The sequence below is a fragment of the Cyprinodon variegatus genome, unplaced genomic scaffold, assembly GCF_000732505.1.
Source record: "Cyprinodon variegatus isolate N-32 unplaced genomic scaffold, C_variegatus-1.0 Scaffold380, whole genome shotgun sequence".
NCBI classification, from domain to species: Eukaryota; Metazoa; Chordata; class Actinopteri; order Cyprinodontiformes; family Cyprinodontidae; genus Cyprinodon; species Cyprinodon variegatus.
The window spans coordinates 751,893-773,180 of NW_015150833.1; the positions used below are offsets into that span (position 1 = coordinate 751,893).

The 21,288-nt window shown below is 38.4% G+C and overlaps 1 protein-coding gene across 1 annotated transcript in view; it reads left to right on the forward strand.

Moving 5' to 3' along the window:
* Positions 1 to 21,288, forward strand: part of LOC107092423 (PH domain leucine-rich repeat-containing protein phosphatase 1-like) — a 55,894-nt gene that overhangs the window by 18,287 nt on the left and 16,319 nt on the right. The window contains exons 2-4 of the mRNA XM_015386907.1: positions 13,013 to 13,209; positions 14,029 to 14,154; positions 15,373 to 15,521. Coding sequence (XP_015242393.1) covers positions 13,013 to 13,209; positions 14,029 to 14,154; positions 15,373 to 15,521 — 472 coding nt within the window. The remainder of the gene's footprint in view (positions 1 to 13,012; positions 13,210 to 14,028; positions 14,155 to 15,372; positions 15,522 to 21,288) is intronic.

Here is a 21,288-nt window from a genome sequence, read left to right on the forward strand (position 1 = left end):
GCGTACCGATGGATAGGCTATTGGCCCTATACAATATTTGTATAAATCATACATACTTATAAGAAAATTGGATAATTATGTGTGCAGGATGCTCTCTGTTATTTGTATTTTCCATCTGGTCTCCTTATGGTGTGACCCCATATGCTATACTGCAGTGTTACAACCTCATCAGCATAAAGTGTAAACAGTGCAGATGTGTGCCACATATTCTAGTTTTAGAATCTCCCCACAGGCAGAGGCCATGACACATTGTCTTTGCTTTCTTTTGCATTCATTTCGGACTCATCTAACAAAACACATCCTGCCTTTGCTTTAGCGTCATCCCCAAGCCTGTTTTCTAAGCCTGATTGTGTGTCCTTATAAGTTAGTGAGAGGGCTGTTAAAATAAGGGCGAGCGCTGCATCATTCATGAGTGTGTGCCACCCTGTGACTGCAGTGGCCCGTAGCTGTCAGCAGCGTATCCTTGAGCATGATGGCACAGGCTGTACCGAGGACACTCTGCAGAGCATGCTGGGGTGTGGAGTTTGTGGGAGGGGCCAGTGGCTGGGTGGGCCCATCTCGGGGGTGTGCATATTAAGAGGACATTGCATTGCATGACACACATGTTGTGTTACCAAGAAAATGATCTTGTTCTTGCTTCTTTATGCTTTTTTTTTTCCCGTAAAGATTTTTTTCCATCTGACAAGATAAGCTGTAGCTTGTATTTGTCTACAGAGGTCTACAGCTTGCGCTGTGTTAAAATAACTCATCAATTTTTACCTTTAGGGAGCTCATTTCAAACTAAGTACACTTAAAATAAAGCACCTAAAGATACTTTGTTCTCATGCTCCAACCCTTTTGCCGTACTACAGTACTACAAACATGAACAGACAGACAGTTAAAACTTAACTTATGACTTGTGTGTTTTAGAGAGAGAGTAACGGACATATTACATAACTATGCTGTGGGTCTGCCGCCAGTTCAGTAGCACCCAACAGTAACTCAGTTCACACGTGTCCAGGCCTAGTTCTACTTGTGTGTAAATATGCAATTTATACTTTTTTCCAATTCACGGCCTTAACATTTCTTACTGCTCTTTGTAAAGTAGCTTCTATCTATTTTTCTCTTTGTTAAGAACGGCTAATTATTAATTTTAGGAGTTGGCATGTGAATGATGAGACAGTTTGGTGGAAATTCCTCCTGTTCTTTAGGCTGTGATAGAATATGTTGACGATAACTGCAAGTGACAGCTTCCGTAAAGGTTTTTCTGACCTGATTAAAACAAAAAAAATCAAAAACAAAAAAAAAATGGATGACTGAAATTAGCTTCACCGGTTTGCTGCTTTTAAAAAAAATTATTAACAGTAAACTATGTGATTTATTTTTATTTCCATCATTCAGTATAAATCAGGTTGTTCCGGGTAAGATGCTCACATCATATCTGTCACTGAGGGCATCCTGCTAAACATCCACCATAACACAGGCTAGAAGATGCATTACAGGCCATCCTGATGGTCAGGATTGATATCATTTTAGTCAAGTAGTTGAAAATAATATGGTAGATGTTGGTCTTATAGATCTATGTGATCTATGTGCGCATTTTTATCAGCGGAGGTTTTGTAAATAAAAGGCAATAAATTAATGAAATAAATAAAAAATAATTCTGTCATTGTGTTCATCTCATATATTGTGTGAAATATTTTATCCTAACATAAACGTAAAACTCTATGTGATAGAACTGTGTATATAGGAATCAGAAAAGCAACAGTGGTCTCTGATTTTGCTGAAAACAGCATTAATTATATCAGTAATAATGTCTGTATCATGTATTTCATATTTTCCGGTGCTGAGCACAGCTAAACTAAATGTTGGCTTTGGTAAGTCAGGTTCATCTAACTGAAATAACAGCTCAGCTACAGTCAAAGCAATAAACATATAAAGAACGATTTTGCAAATTGAAGCTGACCGTTATCAGCTGTCAAACAGTCAAAAACCCTGCATGCACATGTAGAGCATGACGTTTGCACACATGCAGCGCTGCATGTTTCTTTTAAAATGAATAGTTGTTTAAATTCAGGATAAATTACTTAAATTACAATTTTCGCGGCAGATGATGCAATTAACTATACTTTATTCCACTGTCCTTGCTTCTTAAAAACTAAACAGAAAAAGGGTGTGCTGGAAACCAGTCCTTTTCCCACTAGATCTCTTTCACAAATAATAATCATGACTTTAATTGGGTTCCTTCTCTATTATTGATAATATATTAATGTGCACACATGTCAGCTGAAAGTATAGCCTTAAAAATCTTTGGCTCGTTGGACTGTAAAGGTTGCAGACCTCTGACTCTGGACACCAAGGTTATGACGGATAAAAGATGAGGCACCCTATATTAATGTACCTAATGCTTTCAACTTTACTCTGCGACATTATCTAATTCTTTCACATTTTAGGTAAGGAAAATAGGTTGTAAACTAATGTTATTTGGAAGGAACATCTATCTTTGTTATACTTTATTAAGTATACTTTAGCTATCTTGTAATGACGGATCTATTAATGCATATACACCTTCAGAACCCCCAGCATGTATACTGTAAACACAACATGTTGTTAAGGGCCTTTCTTTTTTTTTCTGCATTGCTTACTTATTTATTTTGTTGCACACATTTCAGCAAACATGCTTGCTAATTCCCTTTAGGCCATTCTGCTGTTTATCAGCTTCTGTGATCGTAATCACATTTACTTCTAAGTATTCAATTAATTTCTAGCAAAGTCTCACACAAACAGGCTGTTTGAAGCATTTGCATCCTCTGTCTTACACACTCACATAAGCAACTGTTAAACAATCCCCAGAGCTCCTGTGTGAGCTCTGATTTAGCTGATCGGTGGGCCTGTGTTTTCCAGTACAGAGTTTCATAACAACAGTCATTACATAACGGCAGCAGGAGTGGAGATGCAGAGAGAAAGGCGGGAGAGGGGGACCTCACATCATTGTACGTCAGTGGACAGGCCATCTTAAGGGAAACCTTCCTGTTTTCACACATCTGTACCAGATCCTATGTTCTTGTTTTAAAGCATTAGTGGTTCTTCCCTGTGCATGTGTTTTGAGAGTTTATTTTCTGTGGTTTTATGTTTCATCAACTTAGTGATAAATCATATAGTAGTCATTAAGCTGGATGGTGCTGCTGCAAAAGAATCCCTTTATTTCCTTGTCTTTAACACAATGTTTGATAGCTGAGAAATTTGATGCACCAGCATCTTGTGATACTTTATAGTTCTTCATTTATGCTGTCAGGCATATGGGTTCAGGCTGCTTACTGTATGTCATTTGCATTTGCTTCTGCTTTAGCCGATAAATTAAGATTTGCATCCGGTTAACATGTATCTAAGGGTGGAGCTTTTGCTCTTCAGCAAGCAAAACTTAAATTTATAACCTTTATCCATTTGTTTGTTCATAATTTCCTTCTCACCCTTCTAACTTTGCTTGGTTCTTTATTTAGGGTTTCTACGTTCCATATATAAAGCTTGAAGACTGTAGAAATATTGGTCCTAATTCATTCTGCACTCTTTTATTTTAAAGTTATATTTAAAAAAATGTAATAAAAGTCAAACAATGTGCAGAATCCATCGCTATATAGCACCAGAGATGGCATCCTGTCTCCTGTGCTTATTCTCCCCACACTGCCTCCTCTGTTTATAAGTGGTACTGTGATGACCTGAAAAATAGAACTGCATAATGCCTTTAATAGCGGAGAGCTGTGTAGTTCCTTCTCCCCTGGGGCAAAGGGTAATAATGGTGGGATAGGGAAGATGCTACAGGCTGTGACCTCATTTGGATTCAGGATTTGTTTCACCGACCAGAGGATTTCTTTTGTGCATCAACTTGCGTCCGTGCGCTTGTTTCTGTGTAAGGGTGTCCTTCGGTGTGACAGGATTGAAAGAGATGAGCTATCTGAATTTAATCATCCATCAAACTATTAATTGCCCGCTTCATCCCCTCTCTGGGGAAAAAGACGGATGTCTTAAAGACTCATGGTCAGAGGCAAACAGATAAATTTGCTCAGCATCTTGTCTCATTGCCCTAATCATTAATGTTTGGAGGAGGCGGGGCTGAGGGGTAGCACCCAGGCTGTGCCTCTAAGGCTGAAGGATACTCTGTCTCTCACAGACGACATCTGCATAAAGAGCACCGAGTGTTGCTCAGCTATTCCTCGAAGGATTCAAAGGACTCTTCAGTTCACTCTTGATAAATAAGTACTCTCACACAGACTCACTGTGACTTGTTCACTAATTGCTCACTGTTAAAAACGCATGAAGTAGGGATAATGTAAGCACACTACAACAGGAGTAAGTATATAATCTGCATGTTTGCAAAACAAACAGTTTAAAGCTGTTTAAAGTTGTTTTTTATATTTACATCTCAAGTGAATTCGGATTCATTTTATCCGAGACAAATGCATCAGTTCTATGAAGTCTTGTGGAAGTGATGTTATATCAGTTTATGATTCAATCCCCCCCCCCAAAAAATGACTTTTATTTCCACCTTTTCTGGTCTTTGCATTTATCAGCTCCATGTGTTTTGATCCATAATTCTAAGTAGTTTATATAAGACTCTCTCATAAGCTCCCTGAAGTGTGAGCGTGCTTGTGCAGGGTTGTTGATAACGTCTGTTGTGAACCCTTACATCCCAAGCTAGCTATACATTTACATAAAACTTGATCAGAAACATTCTGGTCTCTTGCATGGCTTGTTTGCTACAAAGAACACTAACTACTTCTTTCTTTATTTTCTTTACTTTTACAGGGAGTATTTGTTTCTAAGACGGTTTATTATTTTAATTAACCGTTTTTCAGCATGAAACAAAGCTACCGAAACGCACTTCAGTGTGTCCTTGAACAGTATTTCGACTGCTGAAGATTTTAGTTTCAGTCTAACTTCCCGGTAGTCAAAATATTGAAAACCTCAGCCTTGTATTTTTTCAAACATAGAGGCAACAGTGCAGTCGAGCATATTTACGTCGAGCTCACCCCATGCAGGAACACACCGGCACCAGAGATGAGGATGTGCAAATATGGCGTCACACTGCGATAATGGAGGAGCATTTCACTAATTTCCCATGCAAATGTTCCTCATCTTCTTATCACTTTTAGGCAAAGTACAGCTTGATACATTTCACACATCAGCACATCCTCAGTCCCTGAGGGGGAGCCGCCCCCTTTTGCTGCATTGACCTGTTTGTGTGAGACCGTATGTGAATTTATAAAGGGCTCTTGTATGTTTCACATCCTGCTAATTAATGAGCTCACATTTCAGCAATGAGGTATTTTTAAACTGTGATCCTGAAATGTTTTTTTTTCTCTACGTGTTTGGTGATTTTTAGTTGAAGACATGCTTCTGCCTGGAAGGTGCAGAGAAGTAAAATGTAATGCAGGGAAAGAAATGTGGAGCACTTTAGCTGAGTGCAGTGAGCGGCCTGTCACCCATGATGGCTTTTGCCACCTTCTTGCAAGGCTCGTCAACCCCTGCCAGGCAGCTGGCCTTGCATGGTCTGTCACTTTGGATCTGTGTAATCACCTCAAATCAACTAAAGGAGCAAAGAAGTAAATAAAGGACTGGCATACTCCAGTTTGTTAATAGCTGCTTTCTCTATTAACATCTGTCTTGTTATTCTTTTCTTTCTCAATCCAAAGCTGCACTTTATAATATAAGCTTATTCTTCCAACGCCTTCCACACCTATTATTTGGTGATAGATTTTCCTTTGTACTTTGTTCTCCATCAAAGAGATGCTAACGCTTATAATTTAGGCTTTCTGTCCACCATGTCACACATGTTTATACTGTATGTAGTTGGTTAATACTCTGTTGTGACGTATGTGGGTCATAGATGCCCTAAGGTATGGCGTGTCCAGTCCTGTAATGGAGGTGTGCTAACGTCAGGTTGCATTTAGCAGAGCACTGTGATTAATCAGGGCTGTATTCTTCTTGTTACATATAAGCTCCAAAGTACTGAAGTATTGCCTGGGTAAATTAAAGATAAATACATCAGTCTTGGATGTGCACTGATGATGTGCTACATCTTACTCTGTAGTAAACATCCAAAAGTCTTTTATTTTGGTTATATTTGATAAGCTACTCAGATTAGCTGCTGCTATACATCTGCATGCTCATGTTTTTACTTGTAAAGCCACGTACCATTGAGCTGTTGTGTACTTATCATTATGTTCAGCATTATTCATATCCCTTCACCTTTGTCACAAGTTTAAACTACAGACTTTGTCATGTTGAATTGGAATCATATGTGAAAGAGTAACACAAAGTGAAGCCAAAGGAAAACATTGTTCTTTTTTTCGACTGAAAGATTTTGTAGATGTGTCATAACATGTAATATGTATTCAGTCCTCTTACGTTCAAACATTTCTCCAACCTACATCTGGAGAGCTCTTTTGAAAATAGCTAGATCTCAGGATTCTACTGGGCTGTTCTTAATGAATGATTTAAATAACATGTGTCAAAATCCAATCCTCTTAACTCTGTGTCCTGCAGCCTTTAGATGCTCTCCTCTGGCTCAGCACACTTAAATCAAATAATTAGGTCCTAAGTATGAACTTGAATGTATGCTGAGGAGACATTGCAAACATTGATTCAGGTCTGAATCAGGGACACATCAAAAAGTTATGGGGGAAAAAACAACAGTTTGTTTCCCCAGATCTAAATCATTATATTGTAGCTCTGGTTGTAGCTTTAGGTTTTGTTTGACTTTTGCAGCCTTTAATAAGTTTTCTTCTGTGAATGTCCTTCCATCTTATCATTTTTGACCATCTTCCTTATTTCCTCACCAATAGTTGATGGGTGAATGGTGATAAATGTTAATTTTTTGCACAAACCTTTTGGCATGAGGGCCAAAACGTTTAGATTATTTCTAACTCATTTTGTAAAATGTTTTCTGTTTCTCCTACGGCAAACAGGTCTTTTTACAGTGCGACTTTATTTCTACACTGATTGTCTTATTGCAATAGTTTTGTAATTGCTTTCTTGTCAACATATTGTAAGCTTTGGATCTTTCCAACTCCCCTAGAGTTACCTTAGACCTTCTCTAATTAATACAGGTTTCACTTTGCTGAAATGCTGTTTCCACACCTGTACCCTGTTCATTCTGTTTTTAAAGCTTGATTAAAAACAATGAAATTAGACTTTCTGAGATTTTTTTTTTTAATGAAAAAAATCTCTAATTTTCTCCTAGCTTATAATTTTATTTGTGAAAATACACCGCAGCATGTGTTTGTATTGTGAAAAGGTGGAACAAGCCCAAGAGGTGTGAATATTTCTGCAAGGCTCTGTATGGAGGAGAGAAGATCCAGCGTAATGTTGTTGTTTGCCTGCTGTTTGAACATAACTTTGCCATCTGATTGCAACCTCTTCATGATTGTTTGATTTGAAGGTCAGTTGTATAAGTCAGGTTTTTTGGGCCTCAAATAACTGATCATCTGTCTCAGCTGTTCAGGAATAGCATTGAGTTTGACGCTATTCGACGCTCTGTGTCCTGCAACCCTGTTCCTGACATTTTGAATTGAAAAAGCTTCCTGGATGGAAAGCAAAATGTCTTCAAACTCGAAAACCGAGTCCAGTGGATTGCTTTTAATTTTTTTATTTGGAATAAGTTGTTTAATATTAAATATGTCATTTTATATTTCAATTAGGGATTGAGTGGTGAATTAGTCTTGCAGCAGGTGGCCATAAACCATCCACTCATCTCTGATGGAATAAAAACCTAAATCTAGAATTCAGTCTGAGCTAAATAGGGCCAAAATTGTCAAGCCACTTGTCCCCATTGTTTCTTACTGTCCCCCTCACGGATAAAACACATTAAAATAACCAACATCTGAAATCTATTAACATGTAAATACCTTTATCAATTTGATTACATCTAAATTTTCAATCACAAAGAAATCCAGATTGGTAACGAGTAGATTTTTTTCCTCATTGATCTCGTTCATGTTTGTTGTGAAGCAGCAGGGGTGAACACCCGTCGTTATCGGATCCCAGTGTGGAAGGGAAGCCGTCACTTCCTCTGCCTGGGGGAAAGGAAGGAAACTATCTTTAGTTCCCTACACACGTAAACACACACTGTACGCCTGCTCCTTCATAGTGTAATTCTCAGAATAGATTGGCTCCTGCACTTGAACACACACACACAAGCATTCTCTTTGCAGGCCCTTTACTATTTTTACTTCTACTTCTTATGCATCCTTCATAGATTATGGGATGGCTGACTATCATGACTAACATCTTTAGCTCTCAAAATATTCCAAGCGTAGGTAGGCCTGTAGTCCATGAGTTCAGAATACAACACATGTCTATTATAATTTCCTGCAGGATCACTATGCTGTTCTCTCGCTCACAGAGCAGGATTCCCACCTCTCCCACCATTTCCTCCAGGTTGCATTCCCACGGTCCGACTGTTTCAAGTATATCCCCTACCATCCCACGTCCATGTCAGATAGTTGTAGTGGTGTCTGAATGTGTGGTCACATGCAGAGGTGTTTGAAGAGGCCTAAGGGGCGTGTGTCTGTCTTTTTGCATATGCTTGTGTGGGAGTGAGCATGCTTCAACAAAAGCCTAAAAATAGGAGGAATATGCCCATGTGACTTACTGAGGCTAAAAGCTTGTGAATAATTTGTCTAATGCAACACATTCTCTCTTCATAAGATCGGTCATGCAAATATGCTCCTGCTGGTAACCTCCGGCAGCCAGAAAGTTGGAAGGGGGGTAACCAGTCTGTTCAGTTAACACAGTTGGGTTGTGTCTCTGTGTGAAAGAAGACATCACATAGATTCTCAGACAGAAGTCACTGTACATATATATAAACACACATGCCTATACAGTGGATATAAAAAGTCTAAACACCCCTGTTCAAATACCAGGTTTTGAGATTGAAAAAAAATGACAGCAGAACAAATAATTTCACACTTAAAAAAACAATCTAGAAATATGTCAACATTTCTTAAATTAAGTGCATTTACCCTTAATTTAAACAGGTAAATGAAATTTATTTGCCAATGAAAATAGTATTTTTACTCTTAAAATAAGGTAATTGGATATTGTGAACTTGAAATAAGTCAATGCAGTTGTTTTTTCTTATTTTAAATGTAAATTGTCTTATTCAGTTGGCAAAGGGTCTCACTAACTTCCTCAATTCAAGAACAAATGTACACAACTGTACACAACTTAGTCGTTCACAAATGTTCACAACTTAGTCGTTCACAAATGTTCACAACTTAGTTGTGCACAAATAAGTGCACAACTTTTTCCACCATTAATGTGACCTATAATCTGTACAATGCAGTAAAAAAAAAAAAAAAGCTGAAACCTTTATTGAGAAAAAATCCAGACTAAAAGTTTTAAAAGACCCTGGTTGCGTAAATCTGCACACCCTTAAACTAATACTTTGTGGGATTTTAGCGGTTAGGAGCCTATCAGCGTGGCACATTTTAATGTAGCAATGTTTGCCCAGTCTTCTTTGCAAAACTGCTCTAAATCTGATAGATTTAAAGGGCATCACCTGTGCACAGCCGTCTTCATATTAATCAGATGTTCGATGGGATTCGGCTGTATACTCTCCTCCTGAGCCACTCCAAAGCCTCAGCCTTACTCCAGTGAAGCCATTCTTTAGCTGATTTAGATGTGTGCTTTGAGGTCAATGCTGTGCTGAAAGATGAAGGTTTTGTTCCAACACTGACTGGTATTTGGAAGGGTTTATAATCCCCTCCACTCTAATAAGACCCCAAGTCCAGTTAAATAAAAAGAGTTCCAAATCATGATGCTACCACCACCGTGCTTAGCTCTAATTGCAGTTTTCTTTTGGTGCTGAACACCAAACATATCTTTTGGAATTATGTCCAAAAAGTTTAACCTTAATTTTCCCAGGTGCGTTCCGGAGATTTCAGATGTCCTTTTGCAAAATTCAGTCGGGCGTTGTAAGATAAGGCTTCTGTGATGCCACCCTACCACATGGCAGACATATGAAGAAGAGGAGAGATTGTTGTCACATATTCTACATAATCAGTCCTTGCCAGAAATTCCTGCAGTTCCTTCAGTGTGGCTGTCCGCCCCTTGGCAGCCTCCCTGACTAGTTTTCTTCTCAACTTATCATTAATTTAAGACAGACTTCCTGTTCTTGGTAGTAGCCCTGTTGTGCCATATTTTCTTTCCTTGAGGTCTGTGTTCTATGGTATATTTAATTCCTTGGAATTTCCTTTGTTGCTTCACCCAACTGATATCTTTGAATGATAAAATCCATCTGATGCTTTGGAAACTCTATACATGTTTCCAAAGCAAAAACAAACAATGCCTTGTTGAAAATGCAAACTTACACTTACAGAAAAAAACTTACACCTTTACCTTTGTATGCACATTATGATTGCACCAACAGCCAGCTGCTTTACGGGTTTGACTTGGTGTTTGAAGTGGGTGTTGATAATAAAGTCCCATCAAAGAGAGATTAAAACCAGCAGTTTCATTCTCTGCCTTCACACTCCATTTGGTATAGATGTTCAGTTAATTTGATTTGGAGATCAACAGTAGAAAAGATGGGAATTAGTACAAAAATTTAGGTTTATTTTAGGTATAAAAGAAAACGGCTCATATCCGGGCACTGGCATTCTTTGGTTTCTCACAATAATATGCAGTATTAGATTCAAAGATTGTGTTTACACATTTATGTCTTATAAATATCCATTATAATTAGTCCCATTGTTTTATTGCCGGCTCTCACTTCCTGCCAAAAAGTACAGTTTTATTGCTGAGGTATAAAAACATCCTATAAAGATTTGCTTTATGATTTTAGTTGTTGATGTTGGCGTTGCCACAACACAGAAGTTTGCTGCTATGTTTTCTGCTAAGGCTAGATTGCAGGATGTTGTCATATAAACTGATAGACGTGTTGGTATTATAGCTTACTTTCGAAGCGACAACCTTCCAGTGACATAGCTACTTAAAACTTTGTGCTAATTTCTGTATATTGAGCTGTTTATTCTATATAGTTAAGCATATATATTTGCATCCTGTGAAAAAAAAAAGTTTGCTTTGTTTAAAAAAAATGGATCTTTTCTTACCGTACATTCTAATAAACGTGAAATTCAAAGTACAGCAAACTATCATAAAACTACAATTTAGGTGTGAATTACATGATATAAAGCCACCAGAGTTTGCACTAACCTACTGGATTGCATTAACCCTGCAGTTGGCATATGAAAGACCTGATTTATTTTCACCAACTAGAGTGCATGCAAGTTCACACATGCTCATGCTACCAACTCTTGCTTCTCAAACCTTCACCTCTGCTTTCCTCTGTTTAGAGTAAATTGAAATGTGTGCAAACGATGAGCTTGTGTACTGCAAAATGGACCAAAGTCTTTAGTAATGTTAATCTGTGAAGAGCATCCTGGAGATAATCTTCCTAAACATCCAGATGAAAGTAGGCTGAATGAGAAACTGCACAGGGGGGGGGGTCTTTCTCCCCCGGGGAAGTTTTTGCAGAGGTGGAGGTAGACAGAAAGCAGTTGGATGTTTAGACAGCATGATAACACAGCCCTAGCTGACAGAACACCTGATAAGCAGCCCGACTGTCAGGTTTGGCAGGGTTATGATGGCAAGACGGAACCGGATAAAAAAACCAAAGTAGTCAGACTGATTAAATTTTGTTTTGGAGAAATAAAGCCCTTTTTCTCTGTTGGCTTTGGGAAGCTGTATCAAATACTAGACAATAAACACCAATCAATATTTTGTAAAACATTTTCAGTGAGTTATATTTATTTACATTTGGCAACTTATCAACTATGGTCAGTTAACAGCTGTGTTATCTATGGGCAAAGAGCTGCTTGGCTTTTGACATTACCCAAATAAAACATAGACCCACCAGATATCTGAGCTAAGATATATATTAAATTTCCATGTATAAAGTTGGCTGGTTGCTTTTTATAGTTGTATCCATTTCCATAAATGAAATAATTAATGTGTAAAAAGAAAAAAATAGCCACTCTAGGGACTCAAAGGAGTCCCTAGAGTGGCAAATTTGACTTCTGCTGAGCACAGAGTTTGAGGAGATCTCAAGTCATTGTTTCACCCGTAAGGTTTTAAGTGAGCACAGGAAAAAAGCTGGCGAGAGTATGTACATGTACAGGGCACAGCATCTCTCAGGCCACTGAGTCTATGACTGCATTTAGTTTCCCCACAACAGTACATTGTTTGGCCTAAATAGTAACTTTGGTTTAATAATAAACAAAGGAAAGGTAAAATATATACCTTAATGGAGCACTTGCTTCAGGCACGGAAAAAGAAAATTATCAAATTCAAAGGTAATGACTGTCAATATATATAGCATTTGGTCACTTAATGTGTTCACCGGACATGAGCAGCCATTTAGTAGGGAGTAGACTCTGCTGGTAGAGAATCCAATTTCATAGTTTTGCTCCTTCAAGGTGATCTGGTTGTTTATTCCCTGCTTGGGATATTTTTCCCATCCATAGCATTTGCTGTACTGTGACGTCTTCTTTTACCATTTGGTTGTTCCTACCTTTAAATACAACATTCCAATAGCTTTTTAATTCAATCACTTTTCGAGCTTAAATGATCTATTCACCCTTTTTTCTGCGACCACTTAGAAGCCACAAATCTATATTCTTGGTAAACTGCTGCTTTCTGTGTAATTTTTGTAAAATCTTGTCTGTCTAATGTACAATAATATAAATTCTTATGATACTGAGGTTGCGGATCACATGCAATCCTCCATGCATGCACTTGTCAATACAAAGAATTGTCAAAATTAGCTTTTAGAATTACTTGTCTGGTTTGAAAAATAATACATAGGATTATTCTGATTTATCGATGTTATACATTTAGTATTTTTTATAAAAAGAATATTAGTATCAGATATGTCTTTTAAATACATTTTAAATTACTCTTAATTTGACAGATCGAGCTTATGCTGTCCATGTTTACAAATTAATTTTACTATATATTGTTTTTTTCTCTACAGGGAAGCCCCAAAGTATCGAGAGCTCAGAACGGGTGCAGCTCTCAGGGACGTACAACGTCCGGAAAGGGAAGCTCCAGCTGCCAGTCAACCGCTGGACCAGACGCCAGGTCATCCTGTGCGGCACCTGCCTCATCGTCTCATCTGTGAAGGAGAGCCAGATTGGGAAGATGCACATTTTGCCACTCATAGGGGGGAAGGTATGTAAAGGCAACATGGCACCAGAAACATGACACACGTCTGCATCTTATTCTCTTCTTATCTAGCTGATGAGAACCATCTTTATTTTAACCTCTTTATAATGAAAGCATGATGTCATATTTATGCTGTCCGTTTTTGCATAAATTCATTCCGAGTGTTGCTGGTTTCAGCTGTATGTTTTCATCATTCAGCTGGGTTGTGTTTTTCCTTTCTAATCTTGAGTCCTAATACACTTAATCTTCTGTGAGATAATGCTCAATAAACCGAGCTTCATTCATTTATTGCCTAATATGTTAACCTGCAAAATAAGCTCCTGGGGGTTTAAGGAAAAGCATTATCTCCTTTTATGTCTGACACAAAGAACACTCAATCCCCGCACCACACCCTGTTTCTAAACATTTCACACTCAACACGTGACTCTGCATTTATTTATGCTCTGAGTTTGTGTGCTGGTGTTCTATTCAGACTCCATAACAGATCGGTCATTCATTCACAAAGGATATCCCATGTTCAAGCGTGACCGTGCCTTTTTTTCAGAAGTCATTTATCACATACATTTGTTGTTGCCTCTGTCACGCACATGTTTGTATCAGATGACTGCATGCCGTGCATATTTTAAAAACATTTCTGGTCGCTGAATTTATCTACCTAGCAGCCGTTCTGTGTTTCTATTGCCTTAATATAGGTCATTTTAAATTAGTTACCCTGTCGTAGTTTCGTTTCCTTTTCTTTTATTAATTCTATTACATAAATGTCCCTTTTGTGTGGTAAGAGAGGTTGAAAATGTTATGTCCCTCTTATGTTTACCTTGACTACAGGTGGAGGAGGTGAAGAAGCACAATCATTGTTTGGCCTTCAGCTCGGCAGGGCCTCAAAGTCAAACCTACTATGTCAGTTTTGACAACTTCACAGAGCACCTGCGCTGGCACAGACATGCTGCCAAGGTACGGAGTGTGTGAGAGAGCTGGAAAAGGAAAGAGCAACAAAAGCATATGTGTCCTCTGCACTACAGAAACATCAGGTCCATGCTATATCAGTGCATGTTCAGCTGACACCCACACCAGTCCAACTGTTGAGCACCCAAATGGATATTAAGCAGGAGACAAGGTTGCAGGCAAACCATTATGAACCCATCCACAGAGATTCCTGTGGTTTTGTTGCTTAATTGAGTCTGATTCCTTTAAAAACGGATCAAATACATTCTCTTTCCAAAAATAAGAGTTACCCAGTAGCTTTAACAAAGCAAATGGGTGAGAAACTGATTTTGGATAATTAGTGCATGGATAAATATACTTTGGTTTCCACAGTTTTTAACTGATGCAGAAAAAGCTTTTTATATCCTAATATATATCCTATTATATGCTTGTTTTTAAACCCCGACTTGAATACACCCATGGTCAGGAAGAGGTCTTCGGTAAACTGGACTAAACTATCTCTAATCTGGGTTATAATTATGTGGTTCTTCCCAATTAAGGAACTTCCAATTAAGTTGATCACTGAATCAAAATTAAATAGATTTACCAGTTTGCAAAAGGTTTTTCATAGCTTTTAAAGTGTCCTATTCGTAGTGTATAAACCGCTCGTCTCTTGGTGCCCTCTCACACGAAATCCCAACTCGGGTCGCTTTCTCTCCCGTCTCTCATTTGAACTCAAGTAGGACATAGCCAGAAAACCTCTTTTCTAAATATTAACAGGGACATGCATGTCACCGGCACCCAGAGGGCCACTCAGAATAGACGCTTGGATAGAGACAGTACGTGCCTCAGTGACGACTAAAAAGCTGCAGGCAATCTCCACTCTTAAAGACTCGACTTCACAGAGTGTTTCGTTTCTTTTTTAAGATGACAGGCATTTAATTTGACCTTTTTAAAAAGAGCTTTCTTCTTATACAATTTTAGTTATTACAACAAGAAAAAAGGAACATTACTACCACTCTGCAATCAGTTTGAGTTAAACGAGATCAGGTGCTCACACACTTAGAACACTTTCTCAGATTTTTCTCTCCTTTTTTAAAATTAACCCTGAATGATATTTGACTCCTAACTTCAGCATACATACAGCACATTATGTACAGGATTATTAAAGCAAGGTGTGATGGCAGTGATACTGTGCATCTTTGCTTTGTCCTCACACTCACTTCTCTCCTCTATAATTTCTTCTAGATGGTGTCCCAGAGAATCAACTCTGTTGATTTGTCCTGCTGCAGTCTGGAACTTCTTCCCCCCAACCTCTTTTACAGCCACGACCTCACCCACCTAAACCTTAAACACAATTTCCTGCCTGCGGACCATCGCCTTCAGCAGCTGCAAAGGTATAATACTATGACAGAGCTACAGGAAAAAACACCTGCGACTAAACATCAAAGGGTGGGAGTTCTGGAAAATGAAAGGGTTGTTTCTTTGTTTTGCTTGTACACAGTTCTGAAAAAGGCTGTTTTATGCAGATTAAACCTGTGTTTGAGACTAAATAATAATTCAGAGTCTTGCTAAATCAGCCAGACTATGGACCAGCAGGAAAACTACAATAAATCTGCTAGAAATCTGGAAATGAGCATCTGATATATAGTCACAGACTACATTCCAAAAGACCTCACGCATTGTTGACGAATGTTGCTGTTCTAATTCTGGCCTCAGATGTTTGTTAGAGAACATTAGTGAATGAACCGCATCATTAACACTGAAGAGTAAAGAAGAAAGGTCAAGAATAAAGCGGAGAGGTTTAAGCTAAGGTTAGGTTATAAAACAATATCCATTATTATGAAGTATCGTTTTAGTTCCGCGTCTTAAATTTAAAGGAGGGTGGAACAACTGCTTATCTGTAGGTTATGGTTAGATGTCCGCATGAAGAACGAGCATTAATCAGAGAGCTCACTGAAGGTAAAGAGGAGCTGCAGAGATCAGAAGCAAGATTTAAGTCTAGATATCCAAAGATTGTTGAGATGTACCACCAAAGCTTTTCTCCTGTAATTTCAGGTTCAGGTTGTTTTACAAAGTATTGACAGGTGTGGTCTGAACCTAAAGGGATGTCACAATTTTCCATGATTTTTTTTTAAAGGATACAATATTTAATATTTTTGCTTCTTATCGCATTTAGAATGAATATTATGTATCTGTCCCTGAAAATTAACTTTATGTATAACCTGACAAATGTGGAGAAGTTAGAAGTTAGAGGGGGGCTAAAGGCATGCAACATACTGTAAGATAAGATTTAAAGACTGATTTGACCCAATCAAATGGGTTTTGAATTCAGTGTTTTAGCTGAGATGAACTCTGTTACATGTGCGGTTTAGGAACTATAGGGATAGGTCCTGTGCAACAGGAAGTCAATAATAGAAAAACCTGAGACACAATACACTGGTACTTCTGGCTTCACCGAAAACTGCTGGATATGGTGGTCTCATTTGGTCTTGTCTGGGTTTCTCCTGCATACAAGCCATCGACCCGAGCTGGCTAGGACAACAGCCATTGGCACACAAGCTAGCCAGGGTTATGCGAAGGTTGGCCGAATGAGACCAGAAGGATAGATGTCTCTGCAGGGAAGCTTTTAATGTGCCTCGGTTGTCTAACACTTTCTCTCTGTGGACACCATCTGCTGCATGCTTGTCATGGTCCCAGATTAAAGACAACAGGGAAGACACAGGATATAGTGTGTGTGTGTGTGTAACCATATATAATACAGCGATGCACTGTTATTCTTGTCACTGTGACTCTGCAATGCATGCGTGTAAAATATAGAGTCCTTAGAGGAAAAGTCGCCCGCCTGTAATTTTTAGCTGCAGGCTACAGATTTAGGGTCAGTGCATGCAAAGGTATGATGAAGTATGACATTTTTATGTTCTCTGTTGTTTTTTTTTATTTTATTTTTAGCTTCCCTAATGAATTCTGTGTTTGCCAAGCTGTACATGTGTAAGCTGACACACTTTCGTGCCTTCCTGATAAATGGGGTCAAATTTTTTGTGAGTCCCTGCCACAGTAATATTATTTTGACTCATCTTTATTTTTTAATCTCCAGGGTAATGACTGATGTTAGGAGGATGACATTGGAGGGAAAATAACCAGTTTTAACTAAGCGCACAGGATGCACAGCTCCCCTGCTGGTCAAGGGAGATAGCATCCATTTTGCTTTGCCAAATCTAAGTAGGCTCATCCGCTTTTGACCCAGTATGACAAAAATCAGGTCAATAATGGGAAAGAGAAGAATAGTTTGGCTGAATGTAAAAGAACTGTTGACATTAAAATTCTGCAGTTACTTAAAAAGAAGCTTTGTTTTTTGACGTGACTATAGTTTGAGGTATTTCTTTGTTGATATAAATACACCACCAACTTTCTCTTTTATATAATTTGGGGCTACAACCCTTTGTGGTTTCTGAAACAAGAAATAATCTGGAATAATATTTCCCTCCTATTACACAGGTAGTATTTTTAAATGTGCAACTTTGTTTGAGAATGATGTCAACACTCTGAGGAGGGACAGATGTTTTGCATACAGTTGAACCTTGCTCTCTTTATTTCCATATAGATTATTGCAACAAAACTTTATGAGCAGCACACATGAGAGCTCGTTAAGTGCTGCTGTAGTTAGTCCAAATTTATACACATGGAGGATGATTGGATTTATTCCTCTCCATTTTAGGGGACCAGAGGAAACAGTAAAATGTTAATATAGTTATTATTTTCCTGAATGGTCATAGCAGTAACTTTAAGCAGCCATCAATGGAAACTGGAACTCAGTCTTTTTTATTTAGTGAATGTACTAAGTTGTCCCCAAAAGAAGAAAAAGAAAAAGCCTTTTTGAAGTGAATGTGAAGTGTTTTAAAATAGATTTAGAGAAAACAATGTGATTTACTAAAATAGAAACTTTCTTTGCTAGAGAGTGAGACTTAATGCAGATAAGAGGAAGGCGGAGCGAAGTACAGCAGGGTTACTGTTGTCCTTTTCAGCCTCTCTGTTATAAAACATGATGGGTTAACCTCTTATGCTATGTTCAGACCGCACTCTACAGAAGTAGCAGAATCAGCTAGTTTACGTGCAAAGTCAAAGGTTGACGCGCATCAAGGCGCAGCAAAAGGTCCTGCAGCACGTTTTGAGCAGCTGAAGCAGTGTGTCATGAGTTTCGGAGCATCTGACGCGCTTCAGAAGTAGCAAGTAATGTAGTTGGACTTTCTCTCTTAAAAACATATTAAAACTCCTTTTTGCCCGCTGATCACAGCAAATATAGCAAATCCGCTCTCTGCCACTGAACACAGGAGCAGCAGAAGCACCAGACGCATCTGGACACACTTTACTGGACTTTTGATCTTAATGTGGACACTCATCAAACATGAAGCAGCAGAAGCTTTATGCTGCTTCCAGTGCTTGCGGTCTGAACGTGACATTATTCATTGAAATAAGCCGAGCGACTCTCGATTCCATCCGCCATTGTTACAGGCAAAGAAAGGATAAGGTAGCTCTGCCAACATGCATCAGACCCACTTTTCGACCACGCAGCTAGAGCAGCAAAGATGCTTCAGCTGCACATCAGAACTAAACTTGTACAAGCATAAAAAACGAAGCAGCATGCACATTTTTGCTGCTTCTGCTGTGTGTGGTTTGAATGTAGCATTAGAAATCTCAGTTAAGGTTATGTTTAATATTTTGTAGAAAATTGTTAACAATAGTAATGCTAATCACACCATTTGTTAATATACCAGTAACATGGTTTGCTCAGATCAACATGTTAAGTCCTTGGAAGGCCCCTATGTTTTAGTTAGAAAGAAATCCAATTTGAATCACATCAGTGTTTGCAGGTTGAAACTTTGCAAAAAGTGGAAATTGGAATTCAGCACTAATATTCTGATCAGTGCATCTGTGTTATTTGTGCATTTAGGGAACACAAAGCATCAGTACTGTAGCACCAATGTAAAATGTAATCCTTGTTCACCTCACAAATAATCCCTCTCATCAGAGATCTTAGATTTGCTCTTCTTTAGATGATTTTGTTCTATTCAGCTGCTAAATGCTGCACAGTGTTCACCAGCTGCATGCCTACTTTGTCTGTTTGCCGTTGTTGAGCTTGGCTGACTTTACCAGGGGTTTATCAGAGATTTATCCAAAATACAGCAGCTGCTCAAAAAGCTATAAATGGACTTCTTGGCTGGACTTTTAAAACAATGAGCTGTCTTTTTTTCATGGCATTTATCAGCTTTTTGTCTGCCTTTGTTTATTTTCAGGCAAGCTTAATCACGCAATAGTACTCCAGTAACTTTACATCTATTTTTCAATTTTGGCAGATTGTATTAATTAGTTTGATCGAAACTAAAGTAGCCAATCTAATAAATTAGTGGGATATGTGTGATAGATCTAAGAAACATTAGATGCCTTTTATTACGTTCCCAGGAGACTGTCATAAACCTTCTATGCTGAAAAATGACCTCTGCCTACAGCAACATGTGGCCATCAGGAACATCTGAAGCACTTGTAAATGTCCAAATCTTATTAGGAGCCAGAGTGCTACTACTGTGTTTCTATCCATGTGTCCAAACTTTTAGAACATTGGAAAAAAAGAAAATGGAGATGAGACATGTTTCCATTCATTGGAACAAGTTAACCAGCAATGCAAAGCAAAAAATGTCATCATATGATTATGTTACGCTTGGCTGTAATAAATAGGAAGTGAAGTTTGGCAAACTAGTGTGGACCACAGATTATTAATGAAACACAGTTTTAATTAATTTGTTGTAAACAGGCAATTTGTGCTTACTTTATGATCTCAGCTAGTATTAGTGATGTTACATACCATCCAGAGACGTAAAGACAGAAATGTACCGTAACTCCTAAAAGGACAACAGACAGAGTGAACCAATCATTGGAGCTAAATGTTTGCTGCTTTAGAACTTAGTTGACATATAAGTTTCCATCTCCTCTATAGCTAATTAGCTTTTTTTTTAACCTCTCAAGACCTTAAATGGGGGTAATAACTCAGAATACATAAAATTCCACCGGTAAAATCTTTACCAGCAGGTGAAGCCATTGCTCGCAGCTCCAAGCTGACACCAAAAGTTCCAAACCCCACAGCTCTGGAACTGTCGTAGCTAGAGGATTGAAATTTTCTGCATTTGTGGTTGACATGATGCAGAACAAATATAATACAATAAAACCTGCTTTTTCTCAAGAATGTCTTTACTACTGCTGTTCAAAAAAGACCTATAATTTCCGAGAATAAAAGAAAAAACAACTTTGAGTCATGTTTGAACTGATGCAGGTTGGTCTGTGTTCTAGTCCAGGCATCCCCAAACTCGGTCCTCAAGGCCCGCTGTCCTGCAGGTTTTAGAGGTTTCCTTGCTCCAGCACAGCTGATTTTAATTGAAAGCTGATTAATAGGCATTTGGTCTACTGAAATCATTATAATCAGCTGTGCTAAAGCAGGGAAACCTCTAAAACCTGCAGGACAGCGGGCCTCGAGGACCGAGGTTGGGGATGCCTGTTTTAGTCAACCAATTTTAATTTATATATTAGGAAACTAGAGGGTGTTAGCTTTCAAATAATGTACAATTGTATAATTGCACATTATTTGGGCTTACAGTTCCTAAGTTATTTGCTTTTCCATTTGGGTAGACAAAATAGGCGAGGATTACCCAAAATGAGTTGAATGTTAAGAGATTAATAAGTCAAAAACCACCTAAGGAGAGCTTAAAAACTTTTTTATAAAATTACATAAGTTTATTCAAATTTAGTTGTTTCCATCAAGCTCTTCTAATGGGATGTTTTAAAATGTGCATAAATGAAACCCTGAGGGAAACATGTCTTATGGTTGGCTGTTCCCTGTTCTGTGCAAATCTGATAAGTTTATATTACTTTTTTCACTCTGACATAAAGGTCTCTCTGTGGTGTAATGAATTAAGTCTTTAACTTTAATGCGGTAGCCTGGGTGCCATTCCGAACTTAGTCCCGCCCACAAAGTTTGAGGTCGGGAAGTTCGGTCTGGCTCTGCTCCATAGTAGCGCGAGTATTATCGCCCACCCTCTGGCGATCCAATCAAATTGTCAGGGCGGGCTTTATACGATGATGGACAGATGATCAACAGTAACGTAATCAACCACG